At 40.9% G+C, this 22792-nt stretch overlaps 2 protein-coding genes across 6 annotated transcripts in view; one reads left to right on the top strand and one right to left on the bottom strand.

Moving 5' to 3' along the window:
* Nucleotides 1-7019, bottom strand: part of GRAP2 (GRB2 related adaptor protein 2) — a 48406-nt gene extending 41387 nt beyond the window's left edge. The window contains exons 1-2 of one of the 2 annotated variants that reach the window (XM_083701804.1): nucleotides 6764-7019; nucleotides 2326-2380 (exon numbers count right to left, since the gene is read on the bottom strand). The gene's annotated coding sequence lies outside the window, so the exon portion shown is untranslated. The remainder of the gene's footprint in view (nucleotides 1-2325; nucleotides 2381-6763) is intronic. The other variant, XM_083701803.1, reaches the window with a different exon arrangement.
* A 2550-nt stretch (nucleotides 7020-9569) lies between these two features.
* The window catches only part of ENTHD1 (ENTH domain containing 1), a 33681-nt gene continuing 20458 nt past the window's right edge, over nucleotides 9570-22792 (top strand). The window contains exons 1-6 of one of the 4 annotated variants that reach the window (XM_083701736.1): nucleotides 9570-9658; nucleotides 9997-10159; nucleotides 12547-12625; nucleotides 13987-14446; nucleotides 17111-17320; nucleotides 19806-19921. In XM_083701736.1, coding sequence (XP_083557862.1) covers nucleotides 14098-14446; nucleotides 17111-17320; nucleotides 19806-19921 — 675 coding nt within the window. In that variant the 5' untranslated portion in view covers nucleotides 9570-9658; nucleotides 9997-10159; nucleotides 12547-12625; nucleotides 13987-14097. Of the gene's footprint in view, nucleotides 9784-9996; nucleotides 10160-12546; nucleotides 12626-13986; nucleotides 14447-17110; nucleotides 17321-19805; nucleotides 19922-22792 lie in introns of those variants that run through there. The other 3 variants (XM_083701737.1, XM_083701738.1, XM_083701739.1) reach the window with 3 other exon arrangements.

The raw sequence follows: 22792 nt of genomic DNA, 5'->3' as shown, positions 1-22792 counted from the left end.
TGCATAGCTGACCTGTGATCTCAGAGGCGTAATAATGTATATTTCTCAACAAGCCTCTGAAGTTAATCTCTTCTGCTGCTATATTTAAATGGTTCTGAAAAGGCCTGCCTAATCTGATGATAACAATTACATTTTCAAAGAGGGCTCAAATGCAAAGGCAATCGCTTCCTTAGAGATTTGACTTTTTTTTTTTTTGCAGGAGAACAGTATTCCACTGACTTTAGCTTTGATGATAATGATCATTTTCCCATGACAAGGACAAAACCATGGCTGCTTTAATTAGCAGGCTCCATGTAGCTCATCTAGTCAGAAGTCAATGCTGGAAGCATTTGAATAAGGCCACACATCCTTTCTTATACTGCAGGGATAATATCCTGAAGGCTGAAAGCCATTAACCAATGCAACTATTTTATTATCTAGTTTCAGCCAGTGTTGTACGGTACTTTGCTGTACAGTTTGGGGAAGGGATGTAGCTCAGAGGTAGAGCAACTGTCTTGCATGCAGAAGATCCCAGATCCAATCTGCTGCATCTTCAGGAAGGATGAGGAATCCCTTGCCTGAAGCCCTGGTGAGCCACTGCATGTCAACAACATGGACGATACTGAGCTATATGGACTAGTGGCCAGACTCAGTGTAAGAGAGTTTCCTATGTTTGTATGCTTTTATTTCAAACTAGCAAGAGTCCCATCAGATCTGATGTGTGTAGCGGGGCAAAAGAGAAAGGGCAAAGGAGAAGAACTTGCTATCAGAGGACCCAGTCATGGCTAGGCTGTGGAAGATGGGAGAGCAGATTAAAAGGGTAGGGCATGCAAAGATTCAGGTAGGTAGCCATGTTTGTCTGACGCAGTCAAAATAAATAAATAAAATTAATTTAAAAAATTTAAAAATTGTCCAGTAGCACCTTAGAGACCAACTAAGTTAGTTCTGGGTATAAGCTTACATGAAGAAGTGTGCATGCACACAAAAGCTTATACCCAGAACAAAATTAGTTGGTCTCTAAGGTGCCACTGGACAATTTTTTAAATTTATTTCGAGGGCATGCAAAGTGAGAGCAGGATCCCAGGGGGAAGAAGCCCGCCAAGCGAGGCTGGGAGCAGAATGCCAGTCTTCTGGGCAGCACCACTCCCCCAACGACCTCATTCAAGAGGCCAAAGTTTCCCCATGCCTCGTCAAGTCAGAAGGTCATATAATATCAGATTGGTTTTCAAAGATGCCAACATATGTAGCACATGTATAAACAGCAACAGCAGCACTATCTGGCAGATTGAAATCGATTGGAATTTATGCTCAAGCCTTTTTGCTGAATGACAGCGGTTCTCAAAGGGTGTGGCAGGAGAGGATGACAAGTGTGACAGGAAGATTCAAGGACAATCAAAGAAATATTTAAACATTTCACTGTAGTATAGTATAGTATAGTACAGTATAGTATAGTATTTTTTTATTTTATTTGCAGAATATGGAATGATATCTTCATCAACCAATGGCCACAACAGCTAGAAGTCAATTGCAGCCCAGTTTAAGCCTCTAGTGCAGGCTTCCTCAGCCTCAGCCCTCCAGATGTTTTGAGACTACAATTCCCATCATCTTGACCACTGGTCCTGCTAGCTAGCAATCATGGGAGTTGTAGGCCAAAAACATCTGGAGGGCCGAGGTTGAGGAAGCCTGCTCTAGTGACTAAACTCATTTTGGATATACAAGCAGAAACAGTATCCATTCCTCTTTTCAAGAGTACTGGCTACTTCTACAGTTCTTAATGACATATTGTTGTGAACAGGGATTTTCAAGATCAGAAAAGAGAAAGGCTTCTTTGTGTTATTGAGGAGATGAATCTTTCTCAAATTAGACCTAATATAAATGAGATTATTCAGCAAAGCAAGCTCATACCTCTCACTGAGTTTGTATAATACTTAAAGCACATATAGTATGTAAAAGACTTGTTTATAATTATATTTTGGAAATGATTCATGTACTTATGTAGCTGCATTGTTTTATACTTTCTGGCTGTCCCCTGATCATATTATAAAGTAGTTGTGTTCTATGTTATAAATCAAGCATTGTTAGGAGTTGTTTCTTTTTGTTTTCCAAATTTTTATTTTGGAAGTGTGGCTCAGAGAAAAACGTTTGAGAACCACTGCTGTACGACTCTTGTCATATCACTTCTTAATAATGCCTCAACATGTGCATCTGAAGAATAACAACATTCATCTTATTTATTTATTCATTCATTCTAATCCACCCAGGCTAATGGATCATGATAATGAGAATGCAAGTTTACAGGACTCATGGGCAATTAAAGCAGAAGTAATAAAGGCTTCCTTCTTCCCGTTGCTGGAATTATGTGAACTATTACTAGGGAAGAGAAGACCAAGCCAGGGTGATCCTGAAAAATACACCAAATCACAAGGAATGTTTTAAAAATTCTTCCTTTATTGTTTTGATTTTGTATCATTTTTTCTAGTAATTTAAATCCTAAATGGCTTTGAAAAAATGCTAAATAAAAGTGTGTGTGTGTGTGTGTTGTTGAGTGACTGGAAGAGACAGGCTTTTAAGGTTGTGGTCCCCAATGTGGCACCTTTGTGCATTATATATTTTGTAGTTTTATATTTTGATTTTTTTTCTGTGAACCTTCAGGTAGAGGGCAGTACAGTGGTACCTTGGGTTAAGAACTTAATTCATTCTGGAGGTCCATTATTAACCTGAAACTGTTCTTAACCTGAAGCACCACTTTAGCTAATGGGGACTCCTGCTGCTGCTGCTGCTGCAGCGCTGCCGGAGCACGATTTCTGTTCTCACCCTGAAGCAAAGTTCTTAACCCAAGGTAGTATTTCTGGATTAGCAGAGATTGTAACCTGAAGCATCTGTAACCTGAAGCATCTGTAACCCGAGGTACCACTGCATATAAATTCAAACAACAACAACAACAACAACAGTGGCCTTAAGCACCCCCCCACTTAGCACCTGCCCATCCCATTTTTAAAATTAAATAGTTGTGTTTTTTTTGTTATTTGATGGGTGTGCCTGCTTTTGGGGGATGTTGTCTGCTTTTGTCTGTGTTTTAATTGTTGGGGCCAATAGTTGTTTTGTCTGTTTCTTTGGGTGGGTGTGTGTGTGTTCTGAGTAGAAGAAGAAGAAGAAGAGTTTGGATTTGATATCCCGCCTTTCACTCCCCTTCAGGAGTCTCAAAGCGGCTAACAATCTCCTTTCCCTTCCTCCCCCACAACAAACACTCTGTGAGGTGAGTGGGGCTGAGAGACTTCAGAGAAGTGTGACTGGCCCAAGGTCACCCAGCAGCTGCATGTGGAGGAGCGGAGACGCGAACCCGGTTCCCCAGATTAGGTGACTGCCGCTCTTAACCACTACACCACACTGGCTCCAAGTATTGCTTGATTATCTTCTGCAAAAGAGGTACTGTATTTTTCGCTCTATAACACGCACCCGACCATAACACGCACGTAGTTTTTAGAGGAGGAAAATCCGTAGGCATGCCACCCGTAGGCATTTCCTCCATAACACGCACAGACATTTCCCCTTACTTTCTAGGAGGAAAAAAGTGAGTGTTATGGTGCAAAAAATACGGTATTTCACGATTTCCTCAACCAATTTCCAAATGTGCCTGGCAGGCCCAAAAAGGTTGGGGACTCCTGACTTAAAGCCATCTGTGAGCTCATTTGTTGGCATCTAGTCAGGTGAATTGACAGACAATGACCTGCATTGACAGTCAAAGTTGGGTTACTACAAGGGGGGCGGCATTTTAAACTGAAAGGAAGCCCAGAAGGGGGAAGGTGAGAAGTAGCAATAATCACAACAGGTGTAACAACTTAGTACCCTGCAGATTTGATGGGAGCTAATAATAGTGAACAGCCAAAGCTCTTGGCATTACCGAGGCCATCTTTCAGCAATTACCTACACCGGAGATTGCATTTTTGAAGGTAGTAAGAGAAAATTAACGCCTGAATGGGAATCTCATGCAGTTGACACTGCGTCAGACCTTTTTGTTCCAGGTGGATCATGGGGCTTTGGCTACAGCTTCCTGTGTTTGATGGCACTCTGCTGCCTCTTAAGTCAGCTAGCTAATTTCTGGGATGGCCCCATTGCCACAAGGAGAAAATGGTCTGAATGGGAGAGGATTAAATTTACTCTGTCAAAAAATAGCAATAACCCAGAACTGTAAATTGAACCAATTGAAGATAATGGAGATCAGGGGGGGAAAGATGGAACACAAGTAACAGAGTGATCCACCTGGTGATTCAAGAAGTTAAATTAGAAGAGCAGCAAAAATAAAAATACACGGGGAAATAAAATCACACTCCCCCAATATTTTTTATTTTTTAAAAAATAAAGAGTGAAGAGAATGTAGGCAAGAAGGTGGGAACTCTAATCCAACACAAACTGTTATTTCCACTCCAATAATGCATAATATTGGGACTATCACACTAGCATAAAAATGACATTTTGTGTGCGGCATATTTCATCTCACTTAGAATCATAGAACAGGAAGGTACCCCAAGGGGAATCTAGTCCAACCCCTTGCAATGCAGGAATCGTTCCAGCCGATTCAACAAGTTGAAAAAAGCCGTTCAAAGTACAAGAAGAAGAAGGGATGAACTATAAACATGACAGTGATCCCCTCATCTGCTTTGAACAGCTCTCCCATTGAAAGAGCAACAGTTTGTTGTACAAGGCGAGGATAAAAAAACCCAACCAGACCAACTTCTCATACTGTGCAAAACCAGCAGAAGACAGCAGGGCAGAGTGGGGAGTTAGAATGAAGTTTCCGCACAGCAGATACTCTGCTACAGCAGTGGCTAACCTGTGCCTTCCAGATATTGCTGAACTACACCACACACCCCGCCATCCCTGACCATTGGCTATGTTGGCTGGATCTGATGGGAGCTGGGGTTCGACAACACCTGGAGAGCCACAGGTGAGCCACCCCAGACCTACTTTCACACCATGCTGCATCCTGGTGCAGTTGCCTCCCTTAGATATACAGTGGTACTTCGGGTTAAGTACTTAATTCGTTCCGGAGGTCCGTTCTTAACCTGAAAGTGTTCTTAACCTGAAGCACCGCTTTAGCTAATGGGGCCTCCTGCTGCTGCTGCGCTGCTGGAGCCCGATTTCTGTTCTCATCCTGAAGCAAAGTTCTTAACCTGAGGTACTATTTCTGGATTAGCAGAGTCTGTAACCTGAAGCATATGTAACCTGAAGCGTATGCAACCCTAGGTATCACTGTAATGTGCTTTGAAATTTGAGAAGATTCATAAGAATGACTTTCAAAGAACTAATTATGTTTGTTTGGGGACCAAGTCTCAACAGCTCATTTGCCTTCCCTTTGCCCTAAGTGCAAATACAAAGTCATTTGGTCAATTTATGACCCAGACCAAACTATCCCCACGTGTACAGCTGAAAAGCTTTCCAGGGCTAAGGTTACTTTGTGCTGGTTTGAAGCTGGATTCTCTTCTACATTGCCTAACTTTCTTCTATGTATTTTCCTGCCCATGGCTTGAAATAATTCTGCCTATACCCTAAGGGCTGAACCAGTAGCTTGTCCTTGTGCTGCCGTCTCGCTTTATTTTATTTAGCAAAACAGCAGCACAAGGACAAGCTGCTGGTTTAGCTTTTAGGTTCAGCTGGCAGTAGTGGTGGGTGTCAGATTGAGACTGTGCGGGGAGTGGGGTTTTAACCCTTGCGCCACCATAGTCTCACTCTGAATCAGGAGCCATTGCACCTGTCGTCTGCAACACGTGGAAGCTTTCATTTGCAGCATAGCAGCTGCTGGGGGTGGGGGGAGGATTCTGATTAGGACTGTGGAAGTGGCAAAGAGTTACACCCCCCCCATCTGTCAACTCATAGTCCTGATCTGGGTCATGGTGTACACACATATACACACATCCCTCACCCTGCCCTAAGACCAGCTATTTGTTAAATAAAAGCTAACTTTGCAGCGGTAAGCTATGTGACAAGTATCACATCTGCTTCGACCCTAAAAGTGTGCTCAGATGTGGAATTAGGAATGTAGCCAAAATGGACACAATAGGCAGCTATCAACATGCAAACCTCAAGGTTTGCAGAAGTGGGGGCAGGAATTGTTTGGAAATGTAAACCCAGGGGGACCCCCCTCCCCCCAAAAAACACATCCCAGTGAGGACTGAGCATGTTCAGCAGCCAGGGAATGCAGGGGGTGGGGGAGAAAGAAATAGAAAACTTTGGGGGGAGAGGCAGAATGGAATGGAATATCCTGAAATAAAACATGGCTGGCTATCTATCAGTTTCTCATTTGTCCAATCTTAAGTTCAATTCTCCACATTTTCACATCAGTCTGTATTTTTTTTAAGACCTCATGAAAATTCATCAGCATTTTAACATGAATGTAGCCTAACTTACACATTTGTATGCAATTTTGCATTACATATACATTTTTGTATGGCAATTCTCTGTAATATACTGTATTTTTGTATGTTATTTTCACCAATATCTTCAGTTTTTTATGCACACTTTACCCTAGTATATGCATTTTGTACCTGTTGCTTGACTGGAGAACTGCAGTGCAAATTTCAGAAAAGTGCAAATTTTGAAGGATGTTTTGATTCACATATTATTTTGGAAAGTGTGAATTGTGTAGGTTATGCTAACTATTTTGAATCTCCCCACCATTGCCACTGGCTAGAGCACTCGGCAGGATCACTGTATTGCAGCCCTTTATTGCAGGTCTTACCCATTCTGCCTAATGTTCATTAATCATAAGCAAACATTAACCACATACCTCTGGTAGCAGATTGAGCTGGAAAAGAGAGGTGACTTGCTCCTCTTTACTAGATCTCGTCCTTGCAGAATTTACGAAGTAAAACTATGATGGAGTTCCATGACACATGACCAGCCTCACTCTCTCCTTCAGACTAGACCCTTGCAAAGTATATATTTTTTTCAAAGCCATTCACTGTCACACTAGGCTTTCACCACTTAGAACTCCCCCCTCCTTTACCCACTCGCAAGGAGGTTCAGCCAATCACACAATTAAGAAGGAAACCACAATCACAAGCCATGGAGGAACTCAGATGTGACAACTCGGAAAGCTGGGTGTTGGCTAAGGGCTAGTTAACTGCTGTGGTTCTCATTATTTTTTCTCACTGTCAAGTGATGTATGGTTTTGCAGTTCCGTGAAGCTGAGAAATTTCCCTGTGCATGGGATTGCCACATCTCTGGTATATTTGGATTTCCTCTTATTTTACAACGTCACAGAGCATGGGAAATAATCAGTGGCATAACGGGGAAATTTGGGCAGGGGGGTGGAAACAGAGGGGCAAAGTATCTTTCTAGGTGGGTGAAGAAGAACAGCATATATCATATGAGTTCAGAAATGGGGGGGCAAGTGGGGGGTAAGCTCCTTGTTTGGGGGGGGGAACCCCTAATATTATGAAACACATTGCCTTTGAACACAGAAGTTCCATTTAGCTATCATGGCTAAAAGCTCTTGAAAAATCTATCGGACATGAACATATATGATCTCTGTCTAAGCCAGGGACCCACCAGCTGTTGTCGCACCACAATTCCCATTAGCCCCAGCCAGCATGCCAACGGTCAGGGTCATGGGAACAGTAGTCCAATACCATTTGGAAGGCCATTTGTTCCAAATTGAAGCCACTGGTTGTTACTGCTGGCAATCACCAGTGTTGGTGCATCTCCTGTGTAATATCTAGTTTGTTCTATAGGGACTGAAGAATGCTATTTGCTGCACTGAGTTGGCAATAGCATTGCATTCCCCTCCTATGAATAATAGCCACTTCACTGGAAAGGATGGGATGAGGGATGATTTTCACTGGGATTTAAACATGTGAGGAAAGGGTTAGGCCTCCCAAAGGGTCAAAACCTAGACACATTAATCGCATTAATGCAATATAGTGTCATGCTTAATTTGGCAACCCACACTAAAATGATAGAATTTGCTACCATTAGTTTTAGCAATAGCCACCAACTTTGTTTAGGAATATAAGTGAGGAGAGTTCTGTAGCGCTCACACCCTCCTTGTGGGCTTTCCATGGGCCACTGTGCGCAGAATATTATACTACATGGACCCTCAGTTTGATCCACCAGGGATCTTCTTATGTTCTTAATAATAATAATAATGATCATATTTATACTCCACCCATCTGGCTGGGTTTCCCCAGCCACTCTGCGCGGCTTACAACATATCTAAAAACATGACAAAGTGTTTGTGAACCCAAATTTCTGCTGAATTGTGGCCTCTAGAGCTATATACTGGATGCTTACAATTAAGGCTGCATCCACACACAGTGGTAATTTGACAGATTTGATTATCATAACATTGCCTTAAAAATCACCATAGATTTCATACTTTTGAAAGAATATCTCTGTTTACATGTTTGTCAATGTGATATGTGTTTCATAGCAAACAATCCCACCTTCTGGTGGGAGCATGGTAGGAAAGTCAACCTAAATGTGGAAAAGCAGATAGAATGAGATGGAGCTGTCAGAATAACAAAACAGGAACACTTCTCTAGGTTGTGATTTGACGTTCTGATTAATAAATCACAGTACTGCTGGGAAAGTTGTGTACACATATTTATCAGTGCAAACAATGGACAATGTCAAGGCAGATGCATGATTGCATCTGGTTGCTAGTTATGCAGCTTCTCAGCTACTCCTCATATTTCTTTATTTTAAATCTGTCTTTCAGCTAAGATCAAAGATATATATCATATAACAACACACTAAAATTATTTAAAAAACACTCTACAAAGGCTAATCAGCAGCAGCATTAATCCTGGTAGAGTCAATCATTTCCGCATAATCTTTGTAGCATCAATATTAATCATTTCAGAAGCAACAAGGTGAAGCTAATCAGGAGATTTCCATCACAGGGCTGACTTGGACCAGTAGCTAAAAGCCTACAAGGAATCCTAGATAGGCCGTTTCACATACTGTACTAGATATGCATGTTCCCATGTTTCTAGTAACTGACATGTGGTTAGATTCATATTTGTTATGTCATGCACAGATCTAACATCTGGCCCAAACTTGGTCAGCTGTGACCATCCAAGTGGAGAAAGGCAAACAGCATCACACTTTCAATTCCCAAATGATAGAATCAAAACCAAATCTTTACCCAGTACTGCAGATGTCAATTTCCCATCCTAAAAATTTAGATGCAGTTTAATCTTTGTTAGTAGGAAACACTCATGCAAATACATTTGTCAGTTCACACCAAATCTCAAACCAGAGGAGTGAACTAGTTCTGGCCTAGGTCTTTCAAACAATCTTTCATTTTAAAAATCAGCACAGCACACTTGTTATAAAGGCTAGCCAGTGATTAGCAGGCTGCACAATTGTGCACAGAGTTTGTTCCTTATTTTCTGCCTGGGAAGGAAACTGCTCAGTTCTTGTGGAACTGGGTGACTGTTTGCTGCTGGAATTGCTAGCTGTCAGCTATTGGGAATTGTAGAAGGTAGGGCCTAGGACAAGTGACAGAAGCTGTGGACCAACCAATCTCTAAATGGCAAACAAGGAAATGGGAGGGGCTTTAGAATCAGCGTTCTGATTGGAAGGTGAGTAGGAGTGGGTGGGCTCTGCAAATGACTGATGGCAGTTTCAAATACATGGGGGAAATGTCTTAACTGTCACAACTGAGTTGTTTTGCCAGGTAGGACAAAATTTGTGTAGCAAAAATACTATGTATGGGGCTGTGATTGGTAGTTTGGAGAAAGCTCAGCAGAGGCTGGAATAGTTCCCTTTTGGAAGCCAATTTGTACTCTCTCGTTTTTTGGTGTGCCTCTATATACTGTATGGTCTACTAAAAACGAACTGTCTTATTTATGTTGGATTTATAGCATTTTTACTCCACCCAGCTGAAACAAAAATCAGCAATAAGACTAATATAATATCTAATATAAGTAGCATAAGATAACCCATGTGATAATAAAAAAAATATGTTTTTATATACTGAGGATTGAAACTATAAAACCGTTCTGTGTGTACTAGGTTTTATCTTTTGTCATGTGAAAAAATATACCCAGGAGTGTGGGATGTTAAAAGGATTGCCATCTATTTTCTACTATGTTGACGCCAATATGTGTGTCTCAGAGCAAGCATAGAGGGCCTTTCCACAAAGTGAGCCAGTTTATAAAGCTTTATTTCTAGAGAGGTGAGGCAAACTTACTTGATTTTGGTTTTCACGAGCTCAGTTAAGATTATAATGTGCTGGCAAGTATTTGGGGGAAAGGTAAAATTTTCCCCAGATAATTTCTTGTGGATTTGCAACTGTTATTTATACTTCTTTTATTTTTAATTTATTTTATTGTAGTGTACTGCTTGAGTTTTACTGCCTCCTGGAATGCTGTTGCCAAACAACTGTGTTACAATATTATGCTATATATTGACTTACGTTTGTTGGTCAGGAGAGCACTGTAAAAACAAATTATAGAAGTAGTCTCATAAAAATCAAAACAGGCTGGGATTGACTCACAAAAAAGCAGTAGGGTCAACTGTTCCTTTGTAGCAAGTTACGATTCCAACAGAGTTATCTTTGGCTTGTGAAAAAACAGATCAATATTTGCTGCTGGATAACCAATGTCACAGTGCATCTCTGCCTGAAAGGATAGAGTGACACATACAAACCAAATAACAAATCCTTTGATTGAAATTTTTAATAGATTCGTTGAAACACATTATAAAATGAAAATTTTCTCTGCATGAGCAATGCAGATAAAATCGGCTGCATTTGAAGTGCAAACAAGGAGAAATGGCAAGTGTTAGAATGTATAGTACCCATCTAATAAAGATTCATTTCTCTCCTGTGTCTTAGCATCTTTGTTTTTTTTGTTTCCAACAAATCTTAATTAAAACACTACATTTTCCATCTAGCTTACTTGAGGTTGTGTATTCTGTGATCAAAAGGATAATTATCCTCGTGTATTTTTTGGAAAATTAGTAAGGCAACATTTTTACTTCAAATTTCAACTTAGCCTTGGATTTAAAACACACTTAATTGAAACATAATAGTGGTCAGAAAGGACAACGCTGTTAGGATACACTAGTATGCGAGATGAAAAACAAACAACACATTTGTCATGAATTTTAATATTTTGCCATTCGCGCATGTAAAATGTGATTATAGATTGTATCTCTGGCTGAGGCTGGGCGCATGTCAGAGCTTGAAATCAATTTGATACATGTTTGTGACAATATTTTCTGGTGACTCAGTCAGGAATTGCACAGAGACCTACCCACCCTGATGCCAACTAATGAAAAGAAGGGAAGGGAGATGGAGGAACATTTCATAAAAGCTGTGAACTAGCAATTCACAAGGATTTATACTCTTTGGAGACTGCATACTCTTTTTATGCCCTCACTGCAGCAACTTAAATGCACTCCTAGTTGCTAGTGGCAGCTGTGAAACCCAACAGAGTCAAGCTAATCAGTACACAGAAACACTGTTCCACAGTTTAGCAAAGGCTTTGGCTTTCCTTTTTTCATTTCCTCTTAATTTTAGAGCCACTCAGGATGTTAGATGACAAGAAATGATTAGTTCATTTTCTGCAGATGCATAAAAAGGTCCTACATTTCTGCTTTGGTGATGTGAGATCAGGATCAAAAGAACGCCTAGCAGGCATGGCCAAACTTGGCCCTCCAGATGTTTTCGGACTACAATTCCCATCATCCCTGATCACTGGTCCTGTTAGCTAGTGTTGGTGGGAGCTGTAGTCCCAAAACATCTGGAGGGCCAAGTTTGGCCATGCCCTAGATCTTAAATGTTCTCTCTCTCTCTCTCTCTCTCTCTCTCTCTCTCTCTCTGTGTGTGTGTGTGTCTGTGTGTTGTTTACATGGAGCCAGAGCAGCCCCCATGAATTATTCTGATACAGCAGAACCTACTGTGCAGATTAATAATTTGCCTAACATAGAGCAGAGTTGTTTGCACTCTCTTGTTTTATTTCAGACATGATTATTCTGATCTGCCAAACCATTGAGAATGTGCTGCAAAGTTGCATGCTCCCTCCTCCCACAAAACAAAATACTTTAACTGCCAAAGTCCAGGGTAAAGAGATCTGTCTTTATTATATGATGAAAGCAGCATAATGAATATGCTTGATGTACCTTTCCTGTTTTCCTTTGATGTCAGAATCCTCATCTGTGGGTGAGTGTTAATCATGAATTGTCTCCAAAACCATGATTGATTTGAAATAGATTTGCAAACCAGTATTTGGAGCCGATCCTGACTAGTGCTAACCCATATTTTGGTCATTGTGGCCAAGTCTGGCTGCACAAACTGGGAAAAGGAGGAGCAAGTCTATGAGAAAGAGGGGAGAAAGGAGCATGTCCATCATCCTGTGGTTTGTAGGATCAGGAAAAGCAAAGTTTTAATGGAGCCTTTCTGTTTTGGGTGCTCTCTTATCCAAACTAAATAATACAAGCTGTAATAATATTTTAAATTTGCACAACTTTAGTTCACACAGTTCTTTGCTCGGAAGGTAAGCATTTATTATTAACATACCGATGGGAGCAATAACCAACATAGAGGTTTTGTTCTGATAGACCAAGATTATTAAATTAGTGTCAAGGAAGCAGCTGCCTCAGATCGCTGATTTAGAATGTCACAAAAGAGCAAAAAATGGTTAGTTATTTACTTTACTGTTGTTGTATTTTTACTGTTAGGGTGGGGGAAAGGCACTTGTGGGATTTTCTGCCTTGGGTGGCAACATAACTTGACCAGCTTTGGGGATTATGCACCACAACTGGGAGCACAGCCTGAGTGTCATTTGCTGCTACACCTCAATCCAGATAAGACTGAGGCACTGTTAGTGGGTTCCCTAGACTGGATGGGTGGGCGATTGCCTGCTGTCGATGGGGTTACACTTCCTCTGAAGGGGCAGGTTCATAGCTTGGGGGTTCTCTTGGATCCTTTGCTCTCGCTCGAGGCTCAAGTGGCCTCAGTGGCCCTGAGTGCCTTCCATCAGCTTTGGCTGGTGATCCAACTACGTCCTTATCAGGATGGGGATAGCCTAACTACTGTTCTCTGTGCACTGGTAATGCTCAAGGTAAGATTACTGCAATGAGTTATACATAGGGCTGCCTCTGAAGACAGTTCAGAAACTTCAACTAGTGCAGAATTCAGTGGCAAGGCTCTTCACCGGAGCAAGATGGTTTGAGCGTACTGCACTGATCCTGGTCCGACTGCACTGGTTACCAATTAGTTTCTGGGCCCTATTCAAAGTGCTGGTTTTGACCTATAAGGTCTTAAACGGCTCAGGACCATAGTACCTCAAGGACTGCTTCTTTCCATATGAACCTACCTGGACCCTGAGATCATCTTCTGGGCAGCGGCGGAGCTAGCTGCTCAGGCACCTGGAGTGGTGCACATGCTGCGCACCCAGGGACATGGTGATCCACCCAGTGGCGATCCGCCCAGAGAGATTTTGTCACTCCCCCTCTTGGATGACACCCAGGGTGAACTGCCCCCCTACCTACACCTCTGCTTCTGGGGCCCTTTTTCATGTGCCTCCTCCTGAAGAGGTCTGGAGGGTGGCAACATGAGAATGGGCCTTCTCTGCAGTGGTGCCCTGTCTGTGGAATGGTCTCCCCAGGGAAGTTTGCCAGGCGCCTTCATTATACACCTTTAGGCACTAGGCAAAAACGTTCCTTTTTAAACAGGCTTTTGGTTTATTTGATTGACATCCTATGCCCTTTTAAAATGTTTCTTTTTGTTTGGGGGGTTATCGGGCTGTTGTTTTTATTTTGATTATGTATTTTGTGGTTTTATATTTTGATTTTATTTTGTGAACCACCCTGAGACCTCCGGGTATAGGGTGGTATATATATTCAAATAATAATAATTAAGCAGCAAAATATTTTGGGTCAGCTCTGGCAGAGCGTCTCTTTAAGGAAGTGGCAGCTCTGAGTTCTTTGTACCTACTCCTTTTCTCTCAAAACACTTGCTGTTCTCACACAATCTCCTTCCTGCTCTTCTGTTTTCAGAATCTTAGTAGTTTACTCCATAGGAGAATGGAGAAAGAGAGTGACATCACAGGAAAAAACTCCCGGCATTTCTCATCCTTTTTTTAAACCAAGGAACCATTCGCCGCATTCATGGCACTCAGGAGGCATGTAAAGAACTTTGTGAAGAATTATTCTGAAGCCGAGGTAAAAGTCAGAGAAGCAACATCTAATGACCCCTGGGGCCCCTCCAGTTCTCTGATGTTAGAGATAAGTGACTTGACTTTTAATGCCGTCTCTCTTTCTGAGATTATGAGCATGATATGGCATAGGTTGAATGACCATGGAAAGAACTGGAGGCATGTGTACAAGTCTCTCACACTTTTGGATTATCTCCTCAAGAATGGATCAAAGAAAGTCATTCAGAATTGTCAAGAGGCCTTCTTTAATATCCAGGTGTTGAAGGACTTCCATCATTTAGATGAAGCAGGAAAGGACCAAGGTAAAACTACCCAAGTACTTTCAGAATTCCCTTAAAATAAAGTTGTGGTCTGTGTGAATGTGTGTGTGTGTGTTGGCGGTTAGGAACATAGAAGGTTACTATTATGTTTTATTATGACCTTATGTGTCGTCTTGTATTTGAAGGTCTCCAAGTGATTTACATATTCATCAAATTGCTGAGGGATTAAAAAGCTATGACGCTTTAGACATGGGCAGAGGCCATAGCTCAGTACCAGCACACACTGCTGATTCACATTCACTCATCTCCATTTGAAGTACAGGGTAATAAGAGATCGGAAATGACACTGCGTATTACGCAGTAAAATCTGCTTGAACATTACCAAAAGTTGCAATAGGAGATCAAAACGGACTCACGGAGGAGCAAGTGGCTGAATATCCCATACCCTGCAAAGAGCTGAGATCCTAGATGATATGAGTCAAATAAGGATTATGAGGGCCTTTATACAAAATGTGATATAAGGATAAATATTATTAAAGTATCCATTGCTTGAAAAAAATTTAGATGCTAACATATTTTTTTTTGCCAGGCATCAAGCAGGATGGATTAAATAGGTGACATGTTGGATTAAAAGAAAATTATGTAAATTCATATATGAATCCAGTAATGCTAGAAAAACTGTTAGTGCCATGAATAATTAATGTATTGCACTAGTAAATGTATTAAATTATTAACAGCACTTGCTGAGAATATCAACAGCTGGTAGATGAAGGAAACAGTCCATCAACTCTGAGTCTTTCTATGAATATCTGCTGTCAGATGAATTACAACCCTATATGATGCATGTAAACAAATTCCAACTGTGACAAACCTAATTTGTGCTTTAATGATTTAGATGTGCCAAGTATTTTTATTTATGTGTTCTCCAGGATGAGAAAATCGTATATTGAAGGAGAATTGCAGCATGGCTTTTGAAATACTGAAGCAAAGTTATTGTATTGTTTCATCACGTATTTACATGAGTGACAGAGCGACTTGATAATAAATAATTTCATTATTTTGCAAGACACAATGGCTGTTTAGCTTCAGATTGATAACACTTGGAACTGATACATAAATCACGATGTCAGTGATACCTAGTGTATAGCTATTTCAACTGAAAAACAATCTTTCTTTGCAGCAGAGTTTAAATTATATAAATCTATGCAGTAGGTAAAGTCACAAACTATGGTAAAGTGTATCCACAAATTGGCTAAAATATAATTTGCAATATTTGGACAGCAGTATACAATAGATGCAATATATAGGCTATCATGTGTCAAGTTTGCATCCCCTCTGGACTGCAAGCACCATGCCAAGTCAGCAGAAGCAGGTCTGCTTGAGCTGTAATGGCATCTGTCGCGAGCCCTGCAGCGATCAAGATTGGGCTTGGATTGCCAGACACAGACTCAGGAAGAGGAATAAAGGGTGGGTGGGGGGCTGAATATTGGGAAGCTGGGTTCGAGGAAGGAGAATTTCCCCTCTCCACTTTCACTTCTGATGCACTGGGTGGTGGAGCTGGGATGCGGAGGGCTTGGAGGTGGAATTAGAGGTAGCACTAACTGAACAGGAAGGTGTATCTGAAGAAGTGTGCATGCACACGAAAGCTCATACCAAGAACTGACTTAGTTGGTCTTTAAGGTGCTACTGGAAGGAATTTTTTTTGTTTTGAGTATGGCAGACCAACACGGCTACCTATCTGTAACTGAACAGGAAGGTGCAGTCTTGTTGTCTAGAACCAGGCACTACCTTTGCAAACAGGAGCACACCCAACCTGAAGGAGCATGTATTTACAATCCAGACATTACTGCCAGAAGAGCAAGTCTTATGAACAAGCATGTTACACCTCATCTTTAAAAGCTTGGGCAGGGCGTGAAAACTTGTTGGGACATATTTGTTGCTTCCATCTAATTCTGAACTTCTTGCCCTGTTCTTGAACTCCTGAACAATGACTTCTGCATCTTACATTTGCTGATGAGCATGTACCATTATTTGCCTGAATAAATAACTCTTTCTTACAAGTAATGTCCTCTGCTTACGAGTTTTTGGATGGGAGCCAGGATAGCATCAAACTTTTCCTCCCACATGGGGAACTGAAGATGCCAACATAGGGTAGTATTCAACCACGTTTTACTCAGAATAGACAGTAATACTCATTCATTTCAATGGACCTACTCTGAGGAAAACTTAGTTGGTTACCACCTCTATATCCACTTGCATGGGACTAAATTCCATTCAACGAAGTGGGACATCCTTATGAGTAGATGTACCCAGGGTTGTACTGTAAAGTGACTTTGCATATGTGTTTTGGTATTTATTTCCACATGCATGGCCAATTTAAAATAATAGATGGTTAAAAATAAATAAACAGATATTAAAACATTTGTTTCATTGTATATATATATTCTGAATGAGGACAAGGGCTCTGCTATGATTATGAATAATGTCTTAGTTTTGTTTAAATACTTATAATATATAGACATATGTACCAATGTATACCAACTGTTGAATATTTGTCCAGCTCATTATCCTAGGTATCAAGAGACTCATTCCATCATTACAAATTTCAGCATCTTCTGTATCTATAGAGTTCTGCAACAGAGCTAGTCAGCATTACACTAAACAGTACATTTTTAAAAAAATCATTTATTTAATCTTTTTCAACAGGTTATCATGTGAGGGAGAAGGCTAAGCAAGTCCTTGTTTTATTAAAAGATGATCAACTGTTGTACAATGAACGTGAAATTGCACGTCGGACTAGGCGGCGCACTTCCTATGCAATGCTTTCCCCCACAACGGTTACTGAAAAAGCTTACTTTCCATCAATGCCTATCTCGGATCCTGTGTCAGAATTCCCTCCTTCAGAGAACATCCAACGTAAGCAGCACTACTTTAAATTGCAAAGCAAGTATTTGCATTTCAGAGCTTTAGTGACTGAAATTCCAGCATGACCTCAGAGCCACTTGGTATTCTTGGTTAAATCCGTGTCTCCTAGCCTCAGTTAGCATCTTTCACAAACCAACCAGCAACTGGGTGATTTAGCAAGAAGCCATCTGCTTGGCATGAGAAACAGAATGCTGTGGTAGCTGGATCTTTGGTTTGATCCCACGGGGCTCTTTTATATTCTTAATTTATTGTGTCTCCTGATAAAGATTATTATTATTATTATTATTATTATTATTATTATTACCACAACATTCAGCAAAATGCTGCACAAAGCCAGTAATAGCCCTTTCCATGCTAGAACCCTTTAGCACTGCAGAAACATTGCTCTTCTACAATCAGCTGGAAATACAATTCTAATTATGGTTCTACACAGCACTTAATATTCCCCTATATGCTCCTTAACATCCCGCAGTACCTGTCCCTATACCATGGTAATGGTAACCTAGGATTGTAGTCTCACTGCAGAGATGCTGCAACCAGAGATGCCTCAATTATTCTGCACAAAGATGCGCAGAAACACTTGCTGGATAAGGTGGCGATTGCCACAGATCTAGAGCAAGGGGAGTTCCTGTGGTGCCCAAATGATGGGAGGCTTCTTGCTGCTTCCATCAAATTCCAGTTGTTTTTGTGGCTTATGAAGCACAGGCAGGCACAGTCCAGAGGAGCCTTAGAGCAGACATGTAGCTGGTTTGGAAGCTGAGGGCACTGCAGAGGGAACCTGCTAAGCAATTGCTAAGCCACCCAGCACATAGCTCCCCACCTTCACTGTGAGCCCCCCGATTCCTATAAACTCCTTCACCATCCAAGTTGACATTACGTCTCCCCTTGCAACTCAGCCCATCAAACCTGACCTCTCTGACCTGCCAGAGTCTCTTTCTGCCCTATTTGCAGCCAGAGCAGTTGCACATTATTTATAATTCGTAGGGTCCCCCCCCCCCAACCACAATTGCAGAACTAAAATTGTGCTAATAAAAAAATAAAAATAATAAAAATAATGAGCAGTTTCTGGTTCAAAGTGGAAAGTGGGAATTAAACTCCCTAGCAAAGAACCAGGAGCTGTCTAATGATGGATGAGTTCAGGTATGTCTTGACCCACGAGGAAACAGGAAGCAATTAATTAAAGAAAAACCACCAGACAGTTTTAATTAAAGGGGCAATATTTCTTAAAAAGCTTTAGTGGTGTTTTGCTAGTTCACACTGGATAGGAAATGTAATTACACTATGGCCAAGAATTAAAAATCACCACGAACCAGGTATTAAAAAAAGAAGGGAATACAACCCAGAAAATACTGAAATGCAGCAATCTGGCAACATCATTAGGATTCTATGTAAAAATGGAGTGAACAAAAAAATGGCAACTCTGCCTAAAACACACGGCATGGAAGGAGCTGATTCTTTACTGTGAGAGTCAATGCTGTTTGCATATTGTCATTAATGAATGTACAGATGAAGCCGGTCAGCCAAACACCATAACTGATCCTGAGAAGTGAGCTTCTCTATGTTGCTGAGCCAGGTTTGAAGACATCTTTTTACTTACTGCTGCTTCATGTTACTTTCTAACAACGTGCACATACATATGAGTCACATCTTTGTACAAAGATGGAAGCAAAACAGAGCAATGCAAGAATAACAGTAGATATGTCTGTCTCTGAGGGAGATGTGAGCTGAGCTGTAACATGTAAATGGCCTTCTGTAGTACAGTAATTTCTAGGGAGCTGCAGCATTAGGCAAGCAGATAAATGTATCATGTTAAACAATTCTTTGTTAACCATTAAAAGATATAGAGTACAAGAGAACTCTTAAACGTGAAACAGCAGTTAATGCAGAAACTGCAGCATCAATTCATTTATTGCTATCCATTTTCATTTGTTCCCACATAAAATATCCCTGCTGTAGGACTGCAGCCTTTAAACTCCACTGAACTTTTCCATTATCTTTCAAATGGTCTCTAAATCCCTTTCTAGCTGCTCATAATGTGAAACACATGCTTGCCATGCTGCAGTAATAATGCTCCTTTTAAATACTAATTGGAATATTTGGTGGGAGAGAGGGATGATACTGACCCTAATTTTCTAGTTTCTTCCATATAATTTTCACATAAACAACCAGAACAGTTTGTTCTTTATGTTAATTTGTCCCTCTTGAAAAAAAAAAGAGACTTCTTTCACACACTGAGGATATAAGCAGAGTTAGCAGGTAAACAGGATTCTGTCTGGGTTTGTTGCTTATCACGGAAAATTATAAAAGCTTTTAGCATTCCGATCCAACCACTGGCAGGCAGCGTTGTAGCTAATGGACTGAACAAGACTTGAGAGGCTTTTTTTTTTTTGCCCAATTAACTCTGGAAAATTTAACATCTGCCTATTTTTTTTCTTTTTACCAAAATATGTTTTAAAACAGTACTTTTCTTTGACAGATGTTCCCCCTAAGGCACCTGCAGGAGCACTATGCCAGGCAGTTCAGGCATCAGGCAAAGCAGAGATAGTCCAAGATACAACAGCACTTAATGCTGTTGCCAAGGTATCGTCAGAGGTAAATCATGCACTGCATTTGAAGGGAAGCCATAGTTGAATATGGCATTTAATCAAATGTGCCTACGATGTATTTCACTCCTGTTGCAATTCACAGAGCAATGCTATGCATGTTAACTAAGAGCCAAGTCCAATTGCAACATTCAGTTGGGCTTACTCCTATGTGTACAGAATTGCAACATTAGGTGGCAATTCTATATAATGTACGGTAACTTGGGAGGGAAATCAGCAACCCGAGGGTCATCCATTAGTCTATCCGTATAAACTAAGTTCCTACATCAACCCCCCCCCCCCACTGTTCTGTGCAATCCCAGGTCAATTAATACTTGCAACAAGCCACTCGTGTACTTCTAATGAACATTACTGTTTAAATATAAGATTTATGAGTTGTGGCCCTGTTAAAAAAGAACATATTGTAGTGACATATGAACATTACAAACATATAATCTAAAACAACAGTTTGTTGTTGTTGGCACCCATCTGTCTCGGGAGACAATGGAGGAGTGTGCCTTTGGGGATAAAGTCAAACTGTTGGAAGGTTTCAGAGAGGGACATGTTTTGTTGCAGCTGGGGCAGATGAAGATGTCCGGTTTGCTGCTACAGATGTACCATGAAGTTTTTTCTCTCTGCGTTCCTCCCAGTAGTCCTCTGATCACTGCTATGGATATATGACCTGACTGTCTGTCTCCAGGCACTGGTCGTCTGCAAGGGGTCCCCACATGGCAGAGTTGATGTTGGAAGCCTTCATGTCATGTTTGCAGACATCTTTGTAATGCAGAGTTGATCTGCCAATTGGCCTGAAGCCAATAGGGCTTACTGCCAGGTCAATGGGGTTCAGATTGAAGTCAAAAGCAGTCATTTAACTGGAATTGCATTACCTGCTGCTGGTGGTAATGTTGGCTGCGGCCACAATTGTAAGACTTATAGTATATTGCTCAGGAATTTGTGCCTGTGTGCCAGGCCTGCATAAAGAAAAAATGGGGATTGGGGAGTGCTGGGGCATCTTTCCATGGTAGATTTTCCTAGACACAGGTTATTACTTGTGAATTTCATTACCTAAATTTAGATAAAGTGCACTGGCACTGAGCAGTTCTAAATTTACAGATATAATTTAGAAATCATAGCACAATCTAGATCAACATGTGGCCTTCGACTACCGAATTGGGAGTCAATCAAACCAGTGTAGGAAATGAGTATTAAAGCTTTGGGTAGCGTGAAGTTAATAGTTCAGTCATATATGAACAAACTAGAATGGGCAGCCAAGCCATTCAGTTTCAATTCAGAAACAGGACAGGATAGGAAATTGTGAAGTCCTTAATTACAGATGGATGATGAAGTGGCTATAGACTTTCTCTCATATGCAAAACTATTTCAGCTCAGTGCCGAACTGTTCTTTAGTTTACTATGGCTCAAAATCCTAATAAGAAAGTCCAATAAATATTATTTAATTCCTAACTTCTGTATATAGTACATAGGCAATCTGTGGATTTGCATCTGTGTGAAAAAGTGTGGTGTTTTCATAAGCATAGGTAGTTGTAGCCTAGCTGAAACAGCAAGAGTTTTGTTTAATAATATTATTCCTTCATTAATTTTATTACAAAATAAGTTTAAAGAATGCAAATTACAATATCACAAGTTCCAGCATTTTGGGATCCTGATTGTAGTTGGTAATTGCCAAGCTCCTTAGTAATTATTCCAGAATCTAATTACCTTTGCCTGCTTCTTGTTTAAATTATTAATATCTACAGCTCAGTCTCTTGAATAGCTAATATTTAGTTAGTTGGTTGGCTGATTGATTGAAATTATAGACTGCCTCATAACTGAAGCTCTTGAAGTTACTATCATAATAGTATTTATTATTTCTTCAGTGCTTAAAAACACCTGCAAAGCTCTGTACTATATAAAAGTAATTAAAAGGCAACAAATCCCTGCATGCAGCCTTAAAGTCTGTGTATGATTACTTAATGCAGGGGTGGGAGACCTGTGGTCCTCCATATTTTGTAGGACTCCAACCCCCATCAGCCTCAGTCAGAGTGGCTAATGGTCAGAGGTGATAGTCAAGCAGCATCTGGAGGACCACAGGTCAATGGGTTGATTTACTGGATTCTATGAAGCAACCTGTGGCTCTTTTCTTAACATAGACCCACACAAGTTTTTCTTATGGTTTAAAACATTGTGATTGCTATGAAGAGAGTGGGAAGTCTGTCCCGTCCGTCCGTCCGTCCCCCCCCCCCATGTCATAATGAAACAACTCAGGATCAGTCAATAAAATTGGACATCATTCAGAACAGTCCAAAGGTAGTACTTGTATACACAGAGAAAAATTATCATGAAATATGCTGCCATGGGATGTTTGTAAGGCCAGCAGCACAGATGGCTTTAAATGAGGGGTTAGGAAATGCTGTGGAGGGATAGGTTTGTTAGTGGCAGTTAGCCATGGTAGCTAACTTCAGTTGGTGCAGAATTCGGTGGCAAGAATTCAGGGCAAGACTGTCTGAGCACATTACACCGATCCTAGTCCAACTGTACTGGTTTCCAGTTAGTTTCCAGGCCCAATTCAAAGTGCTGGCTTTGACCTATACAGCCTTAAACAGCTCAGGGCTGCAATACCTCAAGGACCGCCTCTACCTATATGAACCAACCTGAACAATGCAACTTCCCCACCTCTCTTCTGCAACTGCCTATGCACCCTCAAAATCTGCTCCTGAGAGTTGGGGAACTTTCTAGAGCAGAGAGGATTTTGGGAGCACACAGGGAAAGGAATGGTGCATGTGTTGTGTTGCATGCAGCTCTGTCTTCCAACCACCAAATGATTTATTTGAATTAATAATTAATATACTACTGAAAGTTGAAGTGTATGAGGTGTTAGAGA

Source organism: Podarcis gaigeae, assembly GCF_964106915.1.
Source record: "Podarcis gaigeae genome assembly, chromosome: 10".
In the NCBI taxonomy this organism is placed as follows: Eukaryota; Metazoa; Chordata; class Lepidosauria; order Squamata; family Lacertidae; genus Podarcis; species Podarcis gaigeae.
This window is presented reverse-complemented; position numbering and strand designations above follow the sequence as displayed.